General features: G+C 36.4%; 6 protein-coding genes and 1 pseudogene across 9 annotated transcripts in view; 3 read left to right on the forward strand and 4 right to left on the reverse strand.

Moving 5' to 3' along the window:
* LOC104756677 (cell division control protein 48 homolog A) overlaps positions 1–792 on the forward strand; it is a 5,114-nt gene extending 4,322 nt beyond the window's left edge. For 2 of the 4 annotated variants that reach the window (XM_010479551.2, XM_010479411.2), the window contains exon 9: positions 329–792. In XM_010479551.2, the coding sequence (XP_010477853.1) occupies positions 329–631 (303 nt within the window). In that variant the 3' untranslated portion in view covers positions 632–792. Of the gene's footprint in view, positions 1–9; positions 274–328 lie in introns of those variants that run through there. The other 2 variants (XM_010479336.2, XM_010479481.2) reach the window with 2 other exon arrangements.
* LOC104756959 lies at positions 994–3,606 on the reverse strand. The gene has a single exon (XM_010479667.1). The coding sequence runs from the start codon at positions 3,502–3,504 to the stop codon at positions 1,177–1,179; it is 2,328 nt and encodes a 775-aa protein (XP_010477969.1). The 5' UTR covers positions 3,505–3,606; the 3' UTR covers positions 994–1,176.
* Positions 3,816–5,074, forward strand: LOC104757042. Its single transcript, XM_010479775.2, has 3 exons — positions 3,816–4,022; positions 4,559–4,637; positions 4,741–5,074. Exons 1-3 carry the CDS (start codon positions 3,871–3,873, stop codon positions 4,804–4,806), a joined length of 297 nt encoding a protein of 98 aa, XP_010478077.1. The 5' UTR covers positions 3,816–3,870; the 3' UTR covers positions 4,807–5,074.
* LOC104757128 (auxin-induced protein X15-like) lies at positions 5,241–5,852 on the reverse strand. The gene has a single exon (XM_010479880.2). It carries the CDS (start codon positions 5,756–5,758, stop codon positions 5,420–5,422), a length of 339 nt encoding a protein of 112 aa, XP_010478182.1. The 5' UTR covers positions 5,759–5,852; the 3' UTR covers positions 5,241–5,419.
* On the reverse strand, positions 9,896–10,675 carry LOC104704042 (annotated as a pseudogene).
* LOC104757222 (serine/threonine protein phosphatase 2A 57 kDa regulatory subunit B' beta isoform-like) lies at positions 13,935–17,337 on the forward strand. Its single transcript, XM_010479984.1, has 2 exons — positions 13,935–15,582; positions 16,675–17,337. Exons 1-2 carry the CDS (start codon positions 14,425–14,427, stop codon positions 17,008–17,010), a joined length of 1,494 nt encoding a protein of 497 aa, XP_010478286.1. The 5' UTR covers positions 13,935–14,424; the 3' UTR covers positions 17,011–17,337.
* Positions 17,686–18,850, reverse strand: LOC104704049 (putative F-box/kelch-repeat protein At4g34170). Its single transcript, XM_019243318.1, has 2 exons — positions 18,625–18,850; positions 17,686–18,567 (listed from the first exon to the last, which is right to left on the reverse strand). Exons 1-2 carry the CDS (start codon positions 18,814–18,816, stop codon positions 17,686–17,688), a joined length of 1,074 nt encoding a protein of 357 aa, XP_019098863.1. The 5' UTR covers positions 18,817–18,850.

A 19,941-nucleotide genomic window follows, 5' to 3' on the forward strand; every position in this document is an offset into this window, starting at 1 on the left:
AGACCAGACATTATTGATTCAGCTCTTCTTCGTCCTGGAAGGCTCGACCAGCTCATTTACATTCCACTACCAGACGAGGATTCCCGTCTCAATATCTTCAAGGCCGCCTTGAGGAAATCTCCTATTGCTAAAGATGTAGACATCGGTGCACTTGCTAAATACACACAGGGATTCAGTGGTGCTGATATCACTGAGATTTGCCAGAGAGCTTGCAAGTACGCCATCAGAGAGAACATTGAGAAGGTGAGTGATCTCTAAATCTCTAATCTCTAACTGAAATTGCAACAGTCTCTAATATCTGAACTTATATTCTTGGTTTTTGTTTCAGGATATTGAAAAGGAGAAGAGGAGGAGCGAGAACCCAGAGGCTATGGAGGAAGATGGTGTGGATGAAGTATCAGAGATCAAAGCTGCACACTTTGAGGAGTCTATGAAGTATGCTCGTAGGAGTGTAAGTGATGCAGACATCAGGAAGTACCAAGCCTTTGCTCAGACTTTGCAGCAGTCTAGAGGGTTCGGTTCTGAATTCAGGTTCGAGAATTCTACTGGTTCAGGTGCTACCACTGGAGTCGCGGATCCGTTTGCCACGTCTGCGGCCGCTGCTGCGGATGATGATGATCTCTACAACTAGTGATAACTTCATTATCTTTTTTATTTTAAGTTTAAAACTCGAATTCTCTACTTTTGGATTACTGGGAAAGAAAGTGATACTGATTCTTTCCTTGTGTTTCCAAGTTATCCGAATCTCTTATGTTTGGGTTTTAATCAATGTTCTTAATTTTCGTTTCACTCCTCTTTTTTTTTGTTCTTTCATTACAAATGAAAAACAAAAGGATTTACTAGGGAGGGATTGCAGATTACAATTGTCGTCTGGTTGATCGGTGGTATAATATATGTTCCCAAATATCTGAAATTTCCCCTCATTTCATGTTAATGCTGTAGAATTGGTCTTGATACAGAAATTTTGTGACACGCTATTAATGGATTCGACGAAGCTGAGGATGTTTTTTCTGCATGCTTTTATTAATCAACAGCATTGATGTCAAGATAACAACAAACGCTGCTCAAGTCTTAAACATAATTGAACATAATAGGCCACATGCTGGAGATTAAAGATGAACATCGTTACGATATTAGTGTTCTTGCTCAAACCTTGACCGTTAAATACTTAAATCTTTAGCCTTCAGCGCCAATTCCACGTCCTCTAGGACGCCTAACAGCAGCCAGCGGATTGACTATGCCTTGTGAATCTCTTCCCAAACCCGAGCCTTCGACAAAACCCATTCTCGCCATCATCCTCGACCCAAAACCTGTTGTGTGCTGCTCAAAGGCTCCCAATCTTTTGTCTCTAATTCTTCCGGAACTAGAGGCACCATTGTCATGGGAGATGTGTTTCACATGTTTGCCAGAGGAAGAAGATCTGTTCCTTTTAGCATTGTTATTACTTGACGGACTCATATCTTCAGTTTCAATGGAGAAATCCAGACCTAACCCCAGTGATTTTGGACGTTTAACAGCTTCTATTGGCTGTGCTATCCCCTTACCATCCTTTCCTAGACCGCCTCCATCTATGAATCCCATTTTCGCCATCATTTTGGATCCAAAGCCTCTCGTGTGCAGCTCGAATGCCCCAATGTCTGCTCCATTAGAGGTTCCTGGAGTAGTTTCAGCTACCCGTTTTGCATCTTTTTCACCAGTGGTTTTCGCAACAGCTATCTCAGAATCAATTACGCCACTTGACACAAATGATACAGGTTGATCAGCATAGGAACTCTTCTTCCCATTGTTTTTGTTTCTCTCTCGTTCCTCTCTAGTAGGTCGCTTTTTGGTTGAGTCTTTTCCTTTCTTCCTATCAAAACTTCCAGATTTTCCTTTTACTCCCCCACTGACAGCAAAATCATCATCCTCATCTCCTGCTCCTATCAGCTTCTCGATGCGAAGTTTATCGCTGGCAGATGGCATACATGTCTGATATGTTCGAGTCACCGTCACAAAGCTTTTCTTTCCAGAACCATTGCAGCTACTTGATAAGCGGTATACATCTGCTAATCGTCTTACCTGAGAGCAATCTCGATTATGCATACGCTGGAAACAGTGCATGTCCACATTTTCCAGAACAAACCTCTCTAACTGAGAATTAATCTCAGCAAGATCAACACCACGCTGTAACATTCTCTCACGGCGCTTCAGAGCAATGTATTCTTTGCGGTGTTTCTTCTTCTCACCAGGGAAATTACGGGACTTCTTGCTCTTTTGTGAACCTGAAGGCCAAGACTGGGGAAACTTAGCCACCTCTTTCTTCTTATTCTTCTTTCCCGAAAGACTTCTTGAATCCTTCACATACATAAGATCATCCATTGTGAATGGATGATTAGCCTTACCATGCCCGGAGAAACGACTTCCTGTCGTCTTCTTCTTACCATATTCCATTGAAGCTTTTTGCAGACTAATACCAGTCAACTTCCTTGGTTTTCGATCAGAAGAATCACTATCAGAACTATCACCACTTGACAAATCCAACTTATCCAATGATTGTTCAGCCAACCAATGAGCATCCAACATAATCTCACTGCCACCAATACCTTCCAAGTAATCCTTTGCAACATCATCATCAATCTCGGAGTTACTCCCAAACATGTCTTCCGAGCTGTCACTCTCAGATAATTCAGAAGACTCACTGCTGCCTTCATCATCATCATCATTCGACCCTTCTTCTCCTTCACTCTCTTCACCAGATATATCTTCAGTATACAATTTCATCCCTCCTATAGAAATGAAACCCGAATTCCTTCTCGGTGTTTTCACAACATCAGGCATCACTTCATCCTCACTTGCATCAACCTCCTCCTCCTCATGGCAAAATGAACCACCTTTATCTTCCGATGCCTTTGGAATAATAGAAAGGCTACCACTTGGTGCAGCATCAGAACCATCACAAAATCCCAACCCTATATGAGACTCATCACCCAAAACAAAACTCGGTTCGTATTCGTAATCATAATTTACCTCAACACCTTTGGAAGACGAAGGCGTCTGATCCAAAAATGCAACAATTTGAGTCGTCTCCGACTTACCCAACACCATAGGATTTGAATCATTCATTTGATCAACTTCTGCGACTGGTCTTCGGTCCAAGCCTTCCTCAAACTCGACGGGAGGATACTGATACACAAAAGTATTACCACTGCATTTCCTTGGACCAGTAGTGGAAGCAGAAGCTTTCACACGATCTGTGCTTCTAAGATTCGATCCCTTTCTCGAAGAGCTTCCTCCTCCTCCTCGAGATGGCGTTGAAAAATCAGGATCCCGTGGGTAATCGGAGAGAACGCCTCCTTCTACAAACAGAGTGGAATTTTTCTGACGTCGGCGACGACCACCGGAGGAAGACCCCGCCGCGGAATTAAAATTGGTTCTCGTGCTTTGTCCTGGAGATTTAGACTTGCTATTTCCAGAACCACCACCACCCCCACCACCGTTCGATCTTCTCCTACCACCGCCTCGCATAATTTTAATAACCTTAATCCCAGAAAACCCTAATTTGGGGAAGACGACGATGAATCAAAAGAAAGAATCAGATATTTTATTAGTGTTCTTCTTCCCCAAAATGAAATGGGCCACGTAGTTAAAACGATGGGTTTCGTGTCGTTTTGGCGTCCTCTCTTCGAGGATCTAATTGTTGGAATATTCGAAATGATGTGGCCCTAAAGCGAGGAATAACAAGTATTTCTAGATTGACCCCTAAGTTTTTATTCTATTTACAAAACAAATCCCAGGATATTGCAATCGCTGTTACCAAACAGAAAGGTTAGTAGAAAGGTAACTCGCCGGACAAGAAGATAAAACAGAGAGAGAGAGAGAGAGAGAGAAGAAATGGAGAAGTATTTTGGAAATGCGTACAGGGGTGATCCAGGAGTGCCACATGCTGATGCGGATCGTTTCGTGAATATATGGATTGGTTCTGCTGCTTTCTCCGTTCTTACCTGGGTCAATCCTTACATGTGGCAGCTCTCTAACCAGTTCAAGTAAAATTCTCTCGCTCTCTCTTCAATTAACGAATTCAAATTATAGGGCTTTTGGTGTTTCGTGTTTGGTCTCTCTCTCTCTCTCAATGGTGTGAGTGTCTGGGTTCCGATATTGGTTTCTAGTTCATGTGTTTGGGTCTTAAGTTTATGTTAAAGCTCTTGATTCTTTTTGGTTCGACTGTTAAAGTTCTTCTTTTTCTGTTACATGATTGGTTACAGCGCAATGTTAGAAGGTTTTGTAATGTTAGAAGATACTTTGATGTCTTTTAGGCGAACTGGGATGAAGTTATTATCATAGACATAGCTAAAACCTCAGGTTTCATATCATCTAGTAGTTGAAGCAGTGTTTTTGTCTTATCGAGACTGTATCTGCATACCCTCTCTTTGTTCGTTTCTTTACTTCTATGATAAAATGATTGGAATCACGATAGATAGTTGATATAGTGTGATCAACTGTGTTTGTCCCGATGAGTTCAGTGGTTTATCTAAAGTGTGGTTTTTTGTAACGATTCTCTCGTATTCTCTAATATTGGCAGTTATCATGACAAGTGGATGCTGTTTGAGCAGTACCACTGGAAAAAAGCGAGGGCAAAGAAGGAGCCTTACGAATTCAAGGTTTCAGACTATATATAGCCTAAGAACTGAATCTGTTTTTCATAATGTAACTAATGGTAACATTGCTCACAAGTTTATTTGGTTCTTCTCTTTGTTTACTCAGTGGAATAAGATACCTAAAGAAGTCAGGGACTCGTATTATTACAACTGGCCTGTCTACTTCCCATAAATGTCTCTCTGTGTTGCGCGCCCGCCCCCTTGTGAATCAGAAGAGAAACCAAAAACTTGTGGAACTTCTATGGAATCTAGCTCTATCTCTCTCTTCTTTGTTCTGTTCTTTGTAGTACTTTTGGGTTTTTAAGTTCTTCTTGTAATGGTCAGTCATCTTCACTGTTTGAACTCGTCTGGTTGAATCTCTTATGGCATTTTTGAAAAATTAGAAACTCTCTCTTTTAAGCTCAGAACTAGAATCTGTTGATATGATCACCATTACCACCTTTCGGTTCTTTGTATTTGGTATTTAGTACTGTGTGGTCTCCAATGTTTGCTAAAAACTGTAATAGTGACTATAATAAATAATTCGGTCATGATTATTAGTACTAGTTTAATTTTGTACTGCCTGCAATAGAAAAATTAGTTAATCTAGGGAGAAAATGTTATGCATCCATTGAAGCTGTAATAATGGTGGTAATATCAAGCTAGCTGCTTACGAAAACCTCTTACATTCAAATAATTGTTAAGAGGGAAAAATGAACAATCACCAGAACGGTGAATAAGAGAAAGAATGGTAAATTCTTGTAGGAAAAGAATTTCAACTAACATTGTTTCTCTACAATCTAAAATCAATACTCTCTACCTCCTTGTAGAATCTTCTGTACTTCTTCCGGCTGGCATGGAATGGTCAGAGGTCCTCTGAGCTGGAACCCGAACTCCTCCCTCGCTTGCTCGAGCAGCCTCATGAACTCAGGTTTGTTCAACTCTTCAAGCTCCAAAATAAACCTCTTAGCTCTCTCTCCTTTAACGGCAATCACCGCTACGTGCCCTTCCTTCACATCACTTGGAATCATCCATGCAGCACTACTACCCGCATTACCCTCTACCTCGAACTCACCACAATTCCCTACCCTTTTGGAGAATCTTGTTTGTAGCTTTCTCATGTAAGTCTTCAACTTTTTGCACATTCTCAAAACGTCAAAGAGTAGAAGTAAAGTTCTGGTTGGTGTTTATTTGCTTCTCCTTCCGTGGAGTTATTGCATTGTTTTGGGTTAGAGAGTTTGGAGTTTATATACTCGACGTTGATGTCAACACTCATGGTTAGGAAGTTTCCGAGAGATTTCTTGATTACAACATTTAATGCAGTTCCGATCCTCATTTGTGTATCAGCTGTAATGTTTCGTTGCTCTCCCTCAGAATCGTGGGGCCTCCTAAGAACACGCTTCTGCAGACCAAAAAGTGTAACTTCACACCTCTTTCCTTTTTAATTAAGATGATTGATCTCTCTGCTTTAATCTTTTTTTTCTTTGTTAAGACTCTAAAAATGTATTAATTCATCCAAATGGTAGACACGTGTACTGCACAAGACACAAGTTAAGTAACCAAAACATCTCGAAGAATCACATGTTTAGTTTCTTGTATTAATCACCGCTACGTGCCCTTCATATTTGTAGTTGTATGCATATTGAGACGTACCGACACATAAAAGAAGTGAAGAAATTGTTATTATCTAGAGTAGAGTAATACTGTAGAGTATTATTGTATACTGTACATAAATGTCAACTACCTTGTCGTCTTGTCTGTACGGAGTCACTAAATGTTCGTTCAAACTTTTCACACCACCATTCCGTACGACTTCAGTCTCCCCGTTCTTGATTTTTTATTTGTAGCCCTACTAAACTCATTGTATAAGATATAATTTTGTTTTATTGATTGGTTACTTGTAAACCATAGATTTTTTATTTTCTTTTTATAGATAAACCATTGAATATAATTATAAAATTGTTGTAGAATTTGGAAAATACAAGTGTGCCACTATAAATGTATTCTAGTATGAGAATGATGTATGGCCAATCTAACATACTTAGAAACTTCACTACACACCTTTTTTCTTGTCAGTAACATCCATAACATAATTACATGACTATATGATTTATGCTATTGGTTAATACAACTTAATTCTTTACATGGTGATCACAGAACATATTGTAAGGTTTCAGGACTAGGAGTAAAGCATTGGTTTCAAAAGCAAATGTAACGCTCCGACCATCTTTATCTTTCTAGTTACTTACTAAACAATATCGTGAACTAATCAAATTAAAGTGAACTTGGACTACTATTGTTAAGTCTATAGGATATTGAACATAGTTGTTTGGTCGCCTTTACACTTGATATATTGATTAGACTGAACTAATCAGATTATGTTTACTTACATACGAAACGCTTTTTGCTACTACAAAAAATTGGCCGATGGTGAATTCATGGCTTAGAACGACGCAGGGCATTGCTATAATCTCTTGAAAATAAAAGCCACATAAGATTTTCTACCAGAGCTATGGCTTGAGTTTGTATGGGTAGGAAAAGTGTCAGAAGAGTCGGTGAACGAGAAAAAACATTTGAATCTGATGATTATAAATGATCCAATCTTTAAGGTCAACTCACTTTGACCGGACTTGGGGATATACTCAACTTTTGGACCTATAGGTTATAGCCCGTTATAGTAATAGTATGGCACCGAATCATGATTGTATCTTGGATATAATGGATTCTCAATCCTTTGATATATCAAAATAAAGCATAGTGAAAACTTTAAAAATTTTAAAACACCAGAAGATCACTAGATAAGATCATAAAGTAGTAGTAGTCTAAATGCAAGATGATAGTACTGGGGAGATAAGAGGACATGACAATAATAATAATAATAATAATAATACGGATGATAAGAGGACATGACATAATCAGATTGCTGATGGTGGTGTTTGTGTTGTTGGAGGAAGCCAACAGAGGCGACGACGGAGAGGAGAGTGGGAGAGGTAGCGGATGGTGCGAGAAGGGAGATCGCAGACGCCAAAACCGGAGGAGCGACCAGCAAAGTAGACAGAGTTAGGTTTGAGGCCAGGGTAGTCGCTAGCCCAGAGACAGAATGGTTCGTTCTCGCCCACGAAAATGCAGAGATCACCGATGTCTTCGGTGTAAGAAGCAATCCTTTTCTCGGTGTCTTGCCTGTAGACCATGATATTGCGAGTCACTGTGAAAAGTTCGTCCTGGTTGTACTGGTTGTACATCTCGTCTTTCCATTCCACAGCTTCTCCTTTTCCTGTAAAGCAATCCAGACCCCTGTGACACACACAAGCGCACGCATATAGTAGAAACTCATCACACAATTCACAATAATTAAGGATATAAACAGAGAGTACAAAACATAGAAAATGGTGAAAATTTATACCAAAGAACGATGAAGGAGTCGCCGGAAGGCGACTGGACAAGTATCTGGTGGACATTGAGACGTGGCATATCCAAACTGTTCTCCTCCTTGGGAGAGTTAGACAAGGGGAATCTGACGTAGCCACTGACCGGAGAGAATAGACTGGCTTCAGAGGTGAAATCGGTCGGACCGGTGTAGTCAGAGTTGACACTGTTTACGTAGAACTTGCGGTCTGTGTCCGAGTACATGACGGGACTGGGCAAGGCACGTGGACGCGAGTCCACTCCGAGTCACCGAGGCGACACAGACTGAGTCTGGACCCGGAAAACCTCGCGGCGACAACAAAATCGTCATCGGAGGAGACAGAGACATTTTTAGAGATTGAGAGAGTTTTAGAGATTGAGAGAGTTTTGGGACAATGATTTACAAATACAAATTTATATGAGGCTATTAAAAAGTCATATATTCATGAAGAAATACTTGTCACTCTGTAGTTGCATCAAGAGAAATACAAAGAGAGAAAAACTAACTTTCGAAGTGAATCCTGACAGATAGACCACTGCAAAGCCGCTTGTCCATGAAGCTCACTCTGCACAACTAAAATCGTACCTAGTTAAGGTCACATCTACTGGAGCGAACATTAGAACTTACAAGTAACATCATCTTCTGAATAACTACTTCTTTCGGTATCTAGGACTAGGTGGATCAATGGATTAAGATGTCGATAGAATATCACATAACAAGGTCATGGAACTAATGATGCAAGATAATTAGGTTCTTAAAACCTTATTGATTGTATGGTTGGTTGTTATATAAGATAGTAAAGAAGTCTCATGCAATCAGAACGAGTAAGGCATATGCAGAAGAATAGTTGTATGAGTAGATTAATGCAGAAACATAGACATGAAGTAAAAAACCTGATTTGGAGAAATTACCTTAAAAAAACTATTTTCTCCATGACCTTTTCATAGTATGGCAAAGCTTCCTTGAGTTTCCCCGAATCCATAAGCGAGTTCCCCTTGTCTATTGCCTGTTATAATAAAGAAAGTATAAAAACTAACGGAAGAAGTAGATGATGAGCTAAACGATCCTAATTTCTAGCTATCTTGATGCACAAATAGATGCAGAACATGCCTGTAGATAAAGTATATATTTCTTTGTAGTTAAAAAACTTTCTAGAAATGTGGCAACCTGTAAATCTATATATTTATAATAAGAGAATCTGCTTGAGAAATCAGGAGTCATAGTTTCAGTTGAACCCACATCTTTGCTGTATTTGATCTATAAGTAAGGTTCTAAAGACAGCAACTTAAAAATTTATAAGATATAGCTTGGAGCATTCTCATTGAGAGCAAATTTGCTCTGTAAATGAGATTTCTTTTGTGTGATATTACATCCAAATTAACATCAGCATCAGGTCTGTCCGAACAAAGTTAAGATGCAAATTCTTATAGCTAAAATTAGCCCCAAGCTCATGAACATGAATGGATTAGTTTTAGTCTTTTAGAGGTTCAAGTTGTTCAGAAACCTAGTGAAAATGCTACTTGGAATTTGTAGGACATATACATGATAAAATTTTGCATATCATCAACAAGAAACGAATTACTCAAACAATTCGAAGAGCTATCTGTATTTGAACCTTTATGTTACTCCTACCTTTAATAATCTGGAGTAATTGGCTCTATTATCCTAACTTAACATCATTGGACAAGCAACTTTTTTCCCCTTTGAGTTCTTAGGTACAACTAATTCAGTTGCATAAGACATCTATTTAGATGGGCCAATCACATACCGTCTTGGAGATGTTGCTACCCATGTAGAAACTTTGGGCTTATACACATCAGAGTTTCCATCTCCTTCTTGCTTGACATCCTTCTCTTTCTCCGCAAATCTCGTTTTATTACCAACAATAAACTCCACCTCTTGTGCTTCTATTATCAGCAAAGCCAAGCCCCATGATGCTGGACACTTTCAACTCTTTCTTCTTACCCTCATTATCTTCAACAACCTTATTTGATGATCTAACAAGACTTTGCTCTATACTACCTGAAATCCAAAGAAATGAGCTCCCGGGATCATTTTTTGATTACATATTAACATATGTAAATCAAATAAATATTAACTTTGCAGGTATTGACAACATGAACAAGCACTTCAATGTCTAACATAAAGAACAATTCTCCATCAATGCAGCTAATAGTCAAAGACTTAAACTTCTAAATCCAATTAAAAAACCAACCTTTACAATAAAATCAACCCATATGAATGATACTAAAGCCTATTGGGAAAATGCATTGAACTACAAACTCAAGCAAAGACAGTTGCAAGACTTTTGAACAAAAAAGATATGGTTTTTACTGAACTGAGTTTAGGTTTCTCCAGGACATCAGTTCCAAGCTCTTTCCTTTTCTTATAATCATTAGCTTTTTGCATAGCAGCCTTAACCGAGAGTGGCAATTCTTCATCACCCGCATTGTTCTCTCGATCTTCTTGCTCTGGTTTCGATTTCTTATAAGGCGAGCTTCACAGGATCGACGACGAGCTCAACCTCCGACGAGCGTTCCGGCGAGGACGAGTTGCTCCGAGTTCGGAAAAGTGAGAGTTTCAAGGATTGTGGTTTTGGAGATGGAGACGAGAAGAAAGAGCCAGAAGAGAGCCAAGAGAAGAGCTGGTTAGCCATTTCTGGGAGTGGCCGAGAGGGGGTAATCACACACCCGTGGATGCAACCATCACCACCCATCCATTTCATCATTTAGTCACTGAAGCGCATAACGGTTCATTTTCCCGGTTTAAATTGGTTTATACTGGTATAAGATTTGTTTTACGATTCAGTTTAGTTTGGTTCAACTTAGTTTTTTTTCTGTGCACACAATCCTGATACATAATACATTGATAAATTTGAGTTGATAACATTGATTTGCATTTATCACGATTTAGAATGTACCGACTATTTTGAATTTTCATTTGCAAAAATCTCTTGATTATATATATATTATAATAATTTTAAGTTGATTTGATCTAATTACACAAAACTGGATTTGGTTTGGTTTGTTCAGTACAAATTATTGTTTTTTACTCATAAGAAATTCAGTTTTAGTAGCTAAAGCGGAAATTTGTATAGATATTTGTCTAAAATAGATATGGATTGACCAATTTTTGGATTAAGCAATTTTTGATTCAAATGGTTTAATTCAGTTTTTCTATTCACGCAATTTTTAATTTCTTTCCTTATACATTAATAAAATTTACTATTAATTTGATAGCAATCATTTGCAATTTTTGGAGTTAGAATGTACCGATAATATTAAATTTTTGTTTGCGAAATACTCTTAGTTTTTAATCTTGATGAAAATGAGAGTTTGTATAGATATTTGCATAAAATAGATATAAATTAACCAATTTTTTATTCAAATTGGTTTAGTTTGGTTCAATTCAGTTTTTTTAATGCACACGATCCTTAATTCATTTCCTTATAAACTGATAAATTAACTATTGAGTTGATAACATAGATCTGTAATATTCAGAGTTATAATATGCCAACAATTTTGATTTTTTTTTTTTTTTTACAAAATTTTACAAAATACCCTTAGTTTTTAATCTTGATGAAATTGGGAGTTTGTATAGATATTTGCATAAATTAGATATGAATTGACCAATTTTGATTCAAATCGACTTAGTTTGTTCCAATCATTAATTCCTTTCTTTATACCTTAATAAATTTACTATTAAGTTGATAGCATTGATTTTCAATTTTCAAGGTTAAAATGTACCACAGTTTTGTTTTTTTGCTTGCAAAATATTCTTAGTTTTTAATATTGATGAAATTGGGAGTTTGTATAGATATTTGCATAAATTAGATATTGATTGACCCAATTTTCATTCAAATCTGTGTAGTTTGGTCCAGAATTAAGTTTTTTTATGCACACAATCATTAATTCCTTTCTTTATACATTGATAAATTTACTATTGAGTTGATAACATTTATTTGCAATTTTCAAAGTTAGAATGTACCGAGAGTTTTAATTTTTTTTGTTTGCAAAATACTCTTAGTTTTTAATCTTGATGAAATTGAGAGTTTGTATATATATATTGGCAGAAAATAGATATGGGTTGGCCAACTTTTGATTCAAATCGGTTTAGTTTGGTTCAATTCAGGTTTTTTATGCATACATCCTTAATTCATTTTCTTATACATTAACAAATTTACTGTTGAGTTGATATCATTGATTTACAATTTTCAGAGTTAGAATGTATGGAAAATTTTGAATTTTTGTTTACAAAATACTCTTAGTTTTTAATCTTGATGAAACTAGAAGTTTGTATAGATATTTGCATAAAGCATATATGGATGGGCCAATTTTTGATTCAAATCGGTTTAGTTTGGTCTAATTCAGACCTTTTTTTTATGCACACAATCTTTAATTCATTAACTTATATATTGATAAAGTTACTATTGAGATTATAACATTGATTTGCAATTTTCAAATAACATTTTAATCTTATTTAATCACATTTTCAATTTTATTTAGAATATATCGATAATTTTGAATTTTTCTTTGCAAAATACTCTTAGTTTTTCAATCTTGATGAAATACATTAGATGAATATTAATGAATTATCTGTTCATTTGATTTAATTACACAAAATTTGGATTTGGTTTGGTTTATTTGGTACAAATTATTGTTATTAATTATAACAAATTTAGTTTTAGTAATTTTGAATTAGTTATATTATCTACTTTTGCCATTTATGACATGAAATAAAATTGAGTAATTTAATAATACTAGCTTTTCAACGAAAACTTTAAACATAAAAAATTGGCATTTTTAGTTGACAAAAAAAAAATTGGCATTTAAGTAGTTGCCAACCAATATTTTGGACGTCGATTATAAATGCTCACAAAGAGGTAATGGTAGGGAAAGTAATGAAATATTTCAAATAAAATTTTGAGTAAGAAGGACAATTGCTGAATTAGAAATTGATCAAATGACTTTTATATAGTCAAAGACCATTTTAATAATTTTTTTTTTATCATGGTAGCCAAATACATGGCAAATATATCAAATGGGAAACAAAGAAAAAGTAGTAATATTGTGATCTTAAATTTGATTTAAAATACATGTCCACAAAAATATTTAAGAGAAGATAACGACAAAAAATAACAAATGATGACTTTATTTTGTAACTACGCTAGACTATTAGCCACTACTTCCACCAAGATGAAGAAACATAAGAATCATTATGAGATTTAGAAGAAAAGATGTTCAAACCCCAAAAGATAATTAGATAAGAATAAGATCATAGAGTGATAGTCCAAAATGCGGGAACATTATCTAAAACGTGAGATAACATAAAAAAAAAATTAATAGGATAAAACATAATCTAAATACAGATGATAAGGAGATCATATATAATCAGTTTGCCGATTATAAGATAATCCTAAATATTTCAGGTGTTGTTGGAGGAAACCAACTGAGATGACAACAGATAAGTGAGTCAGATAGATACCGAACGCCAATAACCAGACGAACAACCAGCAAAATAGACAAAGTTAGATATGAAATCAAAGACTTCATTGTTCATATTTTAAGATTTTTTTCTTCTAAATAATATAAAATTTTAAAATCATTAAATTGTTGGTCACTAAATTCATATCCTACATCAAAAGTTTACATTTGTACTCTTCTACTTTTTTTTTCTTTTCGTGGTCTCTAAATCCGAAGTTTTAACCTAAATTTTAATGTAAAAAATATAATGTGAAGCGAAAATTATATATATATATATATATATTTTTTTTTTATATATAATGCGAAATTAGAGATGCCTTTTTTGAAAATAAGAGAGAGAGTTATAATAAACAAAAAAAAAGTGGGTAAAAATTAAATAAATAGAAATTGATAGGCACTTGAAGTGTAAATTTATATTTGTATCTATTTTAATTTAGTCCCTTTGTTCCCTTTCGGCTATCTCTCTCTTCTCTCTCTCTCGCCCTCTTCCTGATTTGATCGCCGGGAAATTTTAGCCGTCCGATCAACAATCTTATTATACTCCGAGAAAGATTTCTCCTGTCAGTCTAATGTTCTGATTTTCACCACCTCAGATCTCCGATAACATCATTCCGGTACCATTTCTCGCCTTCTTTGGCCACATCTTTATCCGCCGGATTACGAAAATGAGGAGCCTTTGATCCAATAGAGGCTTAGAGTGGAAGCCACATCTCATATCTGAAGAATTCGAATCTGAATACTCAGTGTTTTAATTCGTTCTCCGTTGCATGCTGATTCAATTCTGAGCTCCTTATTAGCTTAGGTGAAATCTCTCCTCGGCTTGGGAACTTAGGGTTTCTCTAGTTTGGTTTGGGGGAGCAAAAGTAAAAGTGTGCTTCTTTCTGAGTCCCTCCCTTATCTCTTAGTTGCGTAAGCGTAAGCCATGTTAAGGAAAATCATGAAAGGTGGGCATCGAAAGCCCTCTAAATCCGAAGCTAATGAACCTTCTAGTTATGGGATTGGTCCTCCTGGACCTGGTAGGTCAGGTCCTGGCTCCAATGTCGTTGTTAGTCACGCGTCTCGTGGTGCATTGGTTAATTCGTCTCCGTCTCCTGTGACGGCTACTCCGCCTTTGAGCTCTGTGGAGCCACTCCCTTTGTTCAGAGATGTGCCTGTTTCAGAGAGGCAAACCTTGTTCTTGAGGAAACTTCAGAATTGCTGTTTCCTGTTCGATTTCACTGACACTGTTAAGAACAACGCCAGAGAGAAGGAGATTAAGAGGCAAACGTTGTTGGAGCTGGTTGATTTTATACAGTCTGGGTCTAGTAAGATCTCTGAGTCGTGTCAGGAAGAAATGATTAAGATGATTTCTCTTAATATATTCCGGTGTCTCCCTCCAGCTTCACATGAGAATACGGGCCAAGAGCCTGCAGATCCTGAGGAAGAGGAACCTTATTTGGAACCTTCTTGGCCTCATTTGCAGCTAGTCTACGAGTTGCTACTGAGATATGTCGTTTCGACTGACACAGATACAAAGGTGGCTAAACGGTATATCGACCATTCTTTTGTGTTGAAGTTGCTTGACTTGTTTGATTCTGAGGACCCGAGAGAGAGGGAGTATTTGAAAACGATTCTTCATAGGATTTATGGCAAGTTTATGGTTCACAGGCCCTTTATTAGGAAAGCAATCAATAACATATTCTATAGGTTTGTTTATGAGACAGAGAGACACAGTGGGATTGGGGAACTCTTGGAGATTCTAGGTAGTATCATTAACGGGTTTGCGTTGCCTATGAAGGAGGAGCACAAGTTATTCTTAATCAGGGTCTTGATACCTTTGCATAAGCCAAAACCAATTGTTGTGTATCATCAGCAGTTATCTTATTGCATCGTTCAGTTTGTGGAGAAAGATTATAAGCTTGCGGATACAGTAATCAGGGGTTTATTAAAGTATTGGCCCGTGACAAACTGCGCGAAGGAGAATCTCTTCCTTGGAGAACTTGAAGAAGTTCTTGAGGCAATACAACCTGTCGAGTTCCAGCGTTGCATGGTTCCGTTATTCCAACAGATTGGTCGCTGCCTCACGAGCTCTCACTTTCAGGTTAGTATGAGTTGGTTTTTCATTTTGATCTCGTCATGGAGGGCTCTCGTCTATGCATATCACCTTAAATAAAGAGATTTTGTTATTTACCGTTCTCTGCGCAAAAAGTCACGATATATTAAGCATATTGATACATTGTATATTCCGTGTTACGTGCTAGTGTCCTGTATTCCTATCACCTATCAAGTCTGGTCTGATTCATCCACCTGAAAAAGAATGCAACTTTAGTGCTTCGTCAAGTGTATGGTGCAAATTGTTTTTTTTTTAACTTTTTGCTTGCTTCTTTCTCCATTTCTGCCATACTGCTGAATTTCATTTCAGAAATTTTTTAGAATTATGTTGTTGGCATCATTCAGTTGATGGGGTTTTCTCATGCTGTTGATAGCTATTGCTTTGATTAAATCCATGGATCTTAGATCATTAGTCGTTTCCAACTTCATCGAGCTTAATAACTCTCTGAATGTGTTGGCACTGTTGCTTTTGCTTAATTCACGAGTCATGAAATTCGTTGCCAATACTTTTAGTCTTTTACTCAAATAAACTTTAGTGCTTTATTAAGTTTATGGTGCATGTTTTTTTATTTTTCTCCTTGCTTTGCCTCTTTCTTCATTTTTGCCATACTGTTCAATTTCATTTCACAACATTATTATAGTGATGTTGTTGGCACTGCTCTCATTATGTTGATGGGTTATCTCATGCTGTTGATAGGTACTACTCTGATTAAATCCTTGGGTTCTTCAATCATCTGCATTTTCCATGATACAGTATTTCAAACTTAATGTTCGACACTGTTGCTTTTGCTTTATTCATGAGTCATTAATTTCCGCTGCACAATGTTTTTACTTGGAGTATAGCAGGAAAAAGGAGACATGAGCATAATATTCTATGTGGTATCCATTTGTGTGATTAGACTGAAGCATGTTTGATATCCTTGGTTGTAATCACAAGTCTGATTAATTCTCACTGATTTCTAGCAAGTAGCAGTTACTCAAGTTTCGTATTATGTCTTTTTGCAATCTCTCAAAAAATTCGAGAATTCTTTTGTGGGCTTTGCCTAATTGTTTACATACATATCTCAAAAATCTGACACAGGTTGCAGAACGGGCACTGTTCTTGTGGAACAACGAGCACATTGTGGGTCTAATCGCGCAGAACCGAAGCGTGATCCTTCCAATCATATACCCTGCACTGGAGAAGAACATCCAGTCTCACTGGAACCAAGCAGTTCATGGTCTAACCACAAACATCAAGAAAATGTTCATGGAGATGGATCCTGAACTCTTTGAAGAATGCCAGAGGCAGTATGAAGAGAAGCAAGCGAAATCTAAACAAGTGGAAGAACAACGGCAATATACATGGAAGAGATTAGCAGAAGCAGCGGCGGATCGAGACAGAGCAGGAGAAGAAGATCATATGATCACTTCCTAGATTGATCAAAAAGGGTATTATTCTTTCACTTTTTTGTTTGTTTGTTCTTATTTAATCAAATCGTTTACTATTAATTTTCCTTTTTCAAACTGCGTTTTGTTTTTGTTTTGAGAAATCATGGGTTAAATTCTGATTGCTCAGAGAAGTAGAGAGAAGTGAGCTGTTTACTAGTACTAAGAATGTGTTTGTGATCTTCTGTCCTTTTTTTTTTCCCGTGGAAGGGCACTTTAAATTTTGTAAAATTTGAATTATATATACTGGATGTTTGTAGCTTGTGTTAATACTACTACTAGCCATCTCAAGTCCAATTTTAGTTGTCTTGTCACTTTTTTTCCTCCCTTTGTGTTACTAGTGTATGCAGGATTCATTTCATAATGTGGAATAAACTAGTTTCCAACAAAAGTTCTCGTAAAGGAATTTCTAATGAACTTAGTAAAGAATGTTATCTTTAGAAGAATTATACTAACTAAGATGAAGTGAAGATAGAAAAGAACAATAGTAAACTTTGCGCATTTAACTGATCAAAATAAAAACACATCTGGCTCAACGGTAAACACGTCAATAGGGAACACAAACTCAGAACATGTGCTACATGATTAATTATGACATATTCATCGAAGTGTAACAGCAACGCTGAATGGTTCAATGTTCACATGATTAATTATGACATTTTTATCAAAGTGTAACAGCAAGAAAATGTGCTACATCATACACATCTGGCTCGGTGGTTGCATACACAACGTCATACCACTCAAGTGTTCCGCAAATATTCCCTTGGTGTTTTTCAAGCGCAATTATCCCACAATAAACTACTTTCCCGTGAAGGTGGTACTCATTAACGGGCACATTTTCTTCCCACAAAACCGCCAACTTTCCACCATAATCCGCCACTTTGGCATCAACACAACGATAGTCCGGCGATAACATTTTTGCCAAACCGTTCAATCCCTTTACATATGTCCAACCTTTTTTTTCCGGGTTGTACGAATTGATCATCCCGTGACAATAACAGTATAACACGTTCTCTATCACACAATAAGATGATGATGAGATATTAGATGATGAGCACCACCATCCCCTGTTCATACCTAAGTCTGCCGCTCTCCATCTACCTTTATTCAGCTTGTAAGTCACAGGTCGCTCAAAACACTTCACATAGACATTTCCATCACACCCTACGCTTTGATACCTAAAACCGCTACATATTTTCTCGCCAGGACTTGAAGACGAACCAAACTCCCAAGTTTTATGCACTGTGACGAATACCTCCACCCAGTGAGTTGTATCGAGAACATTGGAGCCTCCTATCACATATATTTTTCCATCAAGGACGCAAGCAGAAGGGGACTCTCGTGCGACACGCATGCTTGGGGCCTCATGCCATGTGTGAGAACGACAGTCCATGACCATGATGCTAGCAGATGATGCATTATCATCTTTTATGAATCCGCCAATAGCGTAAATATTAGAGCCAACCCTTGCAAAATCTGACTGGTACGTACAAGGAGAATTGGGGGATGTAACTGGGATCAAAATTTTCTTAGAACTATTTGGTATCTGGCAGAGAGTGAACCATTGTTGTGGGCTCTTGTAGCTAGGGATTGTTAAGCACACATAGAGACAACTCTCAGTTTGGCCTAAGAGGCTTCGGATTTGGTAAAGCTCAGTTGAAGCAAGGATAGAGCGGAATCTATGGGAAACTAAGGAGATACTGGGATAGTACAATCTCGAAACCCGGGCTAAGCAGTTTAATACCAAATCATTAGGAAGCATCATCAACGTCATTGGCACTTCTCCGTCGTTCATGGTTATGGATCGCCTCTTAAGGTTTATGGTTGCCCTTTTTTTCTTTTTCTTTTGATGATGAATTGGTAAATTTCATTAATATGAAGATGGTTCGTTATTTTATCTTACAAAAGTTTGCTTATATCCACCGCCCCCAAAGAAAATAAAAATAAAAACTGAAAATTCAAAGATTTTATAGGTCGGTTGCCTTTAGGAAAATTTCTTCATCATGTGATTTAGATAACAACTAAAAGATTTAACCTAAACTATATTTACTTCTTTTCTTCCTCTGAAAAGTCAAACTCTAATTATTATCCTTCGATTTTAGACCGGCTTAACCACGGGATGGTTATTATGGTTATGGTTTATGAACCACTGACCCATTTTTAAATTAACCAGGTCAAATGTAATCTAAAAAAAATTGATGGAGAAATATGTTTTTTTCTTAATAACAATTACGGAAATTAAAAAATTTACCCAGATCATGTGACCTCCCTAACTTGTAACTAGGTCCGCCCATGACTTTAGCTGATTAATAAACGCTTAAACAATTTTGGTTAAAACGGTTATGAGTTATATATGATTATAGTTATATGATGTTACGATATTACTTGATAATTAAGTACTATCTCACGGAAAACCGCGGGTTGACTTTTTTTTTATGAGAATTTGTAATAATTTATTTTGTTATTATATTATTATTTATAATGGTTTGTGATTAAAAATTTGTTACTTATATTATAATTTTTGTATTTTAAATTTTTTATTGAAAACCTGTCAATAAAACATTTGCATGTAATGAATAAAATTATTTAAACTTTTATCAGTTAAACGATATCTTTGCTATAGTTGTGAAGTAAGTAAAAATATATAACTACCGTGTAAAAAAGAAATCTTATCTGTTAGTTTTTTAATTACAAATTAGTTTTGATTCTAATAATTTTTTTAACTTTTCTACAATTTATTTTATTTAATGTGTCCTTAATTTTCGTTTTTTTAATTAGAAATATTTTTTTAATTAATTATTTAATCTTAATTAAGTTTTTCTAATAGCAATTAAATTTAATTTTTTACACATTTTAAGGTTAGTTTTATATTTGTACTTCTCAATTAATATAGTAAATAAATAGTTATATTTCATATTTC

Source organism: Camelina sativa, chromosome 1 (assembly GCF_000633955.1).
Source record: "Camelina sativa cultivar DH55 chromosome 1, Cs, whole genome shotgun sequence".
Lineage (NCBI taxonomy): Eukaryota > Viridiplantae > Streptophyta > Magnoliopsida > Brassicales > Brassicaceae > Camelina > Camelina sativa.

Coding starts and splice junctions, on each gene's coding strand:
- LOC104757042 (XM_010479775.2), top strand. CDS start 3,871: ATGGAGAAGTATTTTGGAAATGCGTACAGGGGTGATCCAGGAGTGCCA. Junction 4,023..4,558: donor CAGCTCTCTAACCAGTTCAA/GTAAAATTCTCT, acceptor TAATATTGGCAG/TTATCATGACAAGTGGATGC. Junction 4,638..4,740: donor AGGAGCCTTACGAATTCAAG/GTTTCAGACTAT, acceptor TTGTTTACTCAG/TGGAATAAGATACCTAAAGA.
- LOC104757222 (XM_010479984.1), top strand. CDS start 14,425: ATGTTAAGGAAAATCATGAAAGGTGGGCATCGAAAGCCCTCTAAATCC. Junction 15,583..16,674: donor TCACGAGCTCTCACTTTCAG/GTTAGTATGAGT, acceptor AATCTGACACAG/GTTGCAGAACGGGCACTGTT.
- LOC104704049 (XM_019243318.1), bottom strand. CDS start 18,816: ATGAACGACGGAGAAGTGCCAATGACGTTGATGATGCTTCCTAATGAT. Junction 18,568..18,624: donor AAACTGAGAGTTGTCTCTAT/GTGTGCTTAACA, acceptor ACTCTCTGCCAG/ATACCAAATAGTTCTAAGAA.
- LOC104757128 (XM_010479880.2), bottom strand. CDS start 5,758: ATGTGCAAAAAGTTGAAGACTTACATGAGAAAGCTACAAACAAGATTC.
- LOC104756959 (XM_010479667.1), bottom strand. CDS start 3,504: ATGCGAGGCGGTGGTAGGAGAAGATCGAACGGTGGTGGGGGTGGTGGT.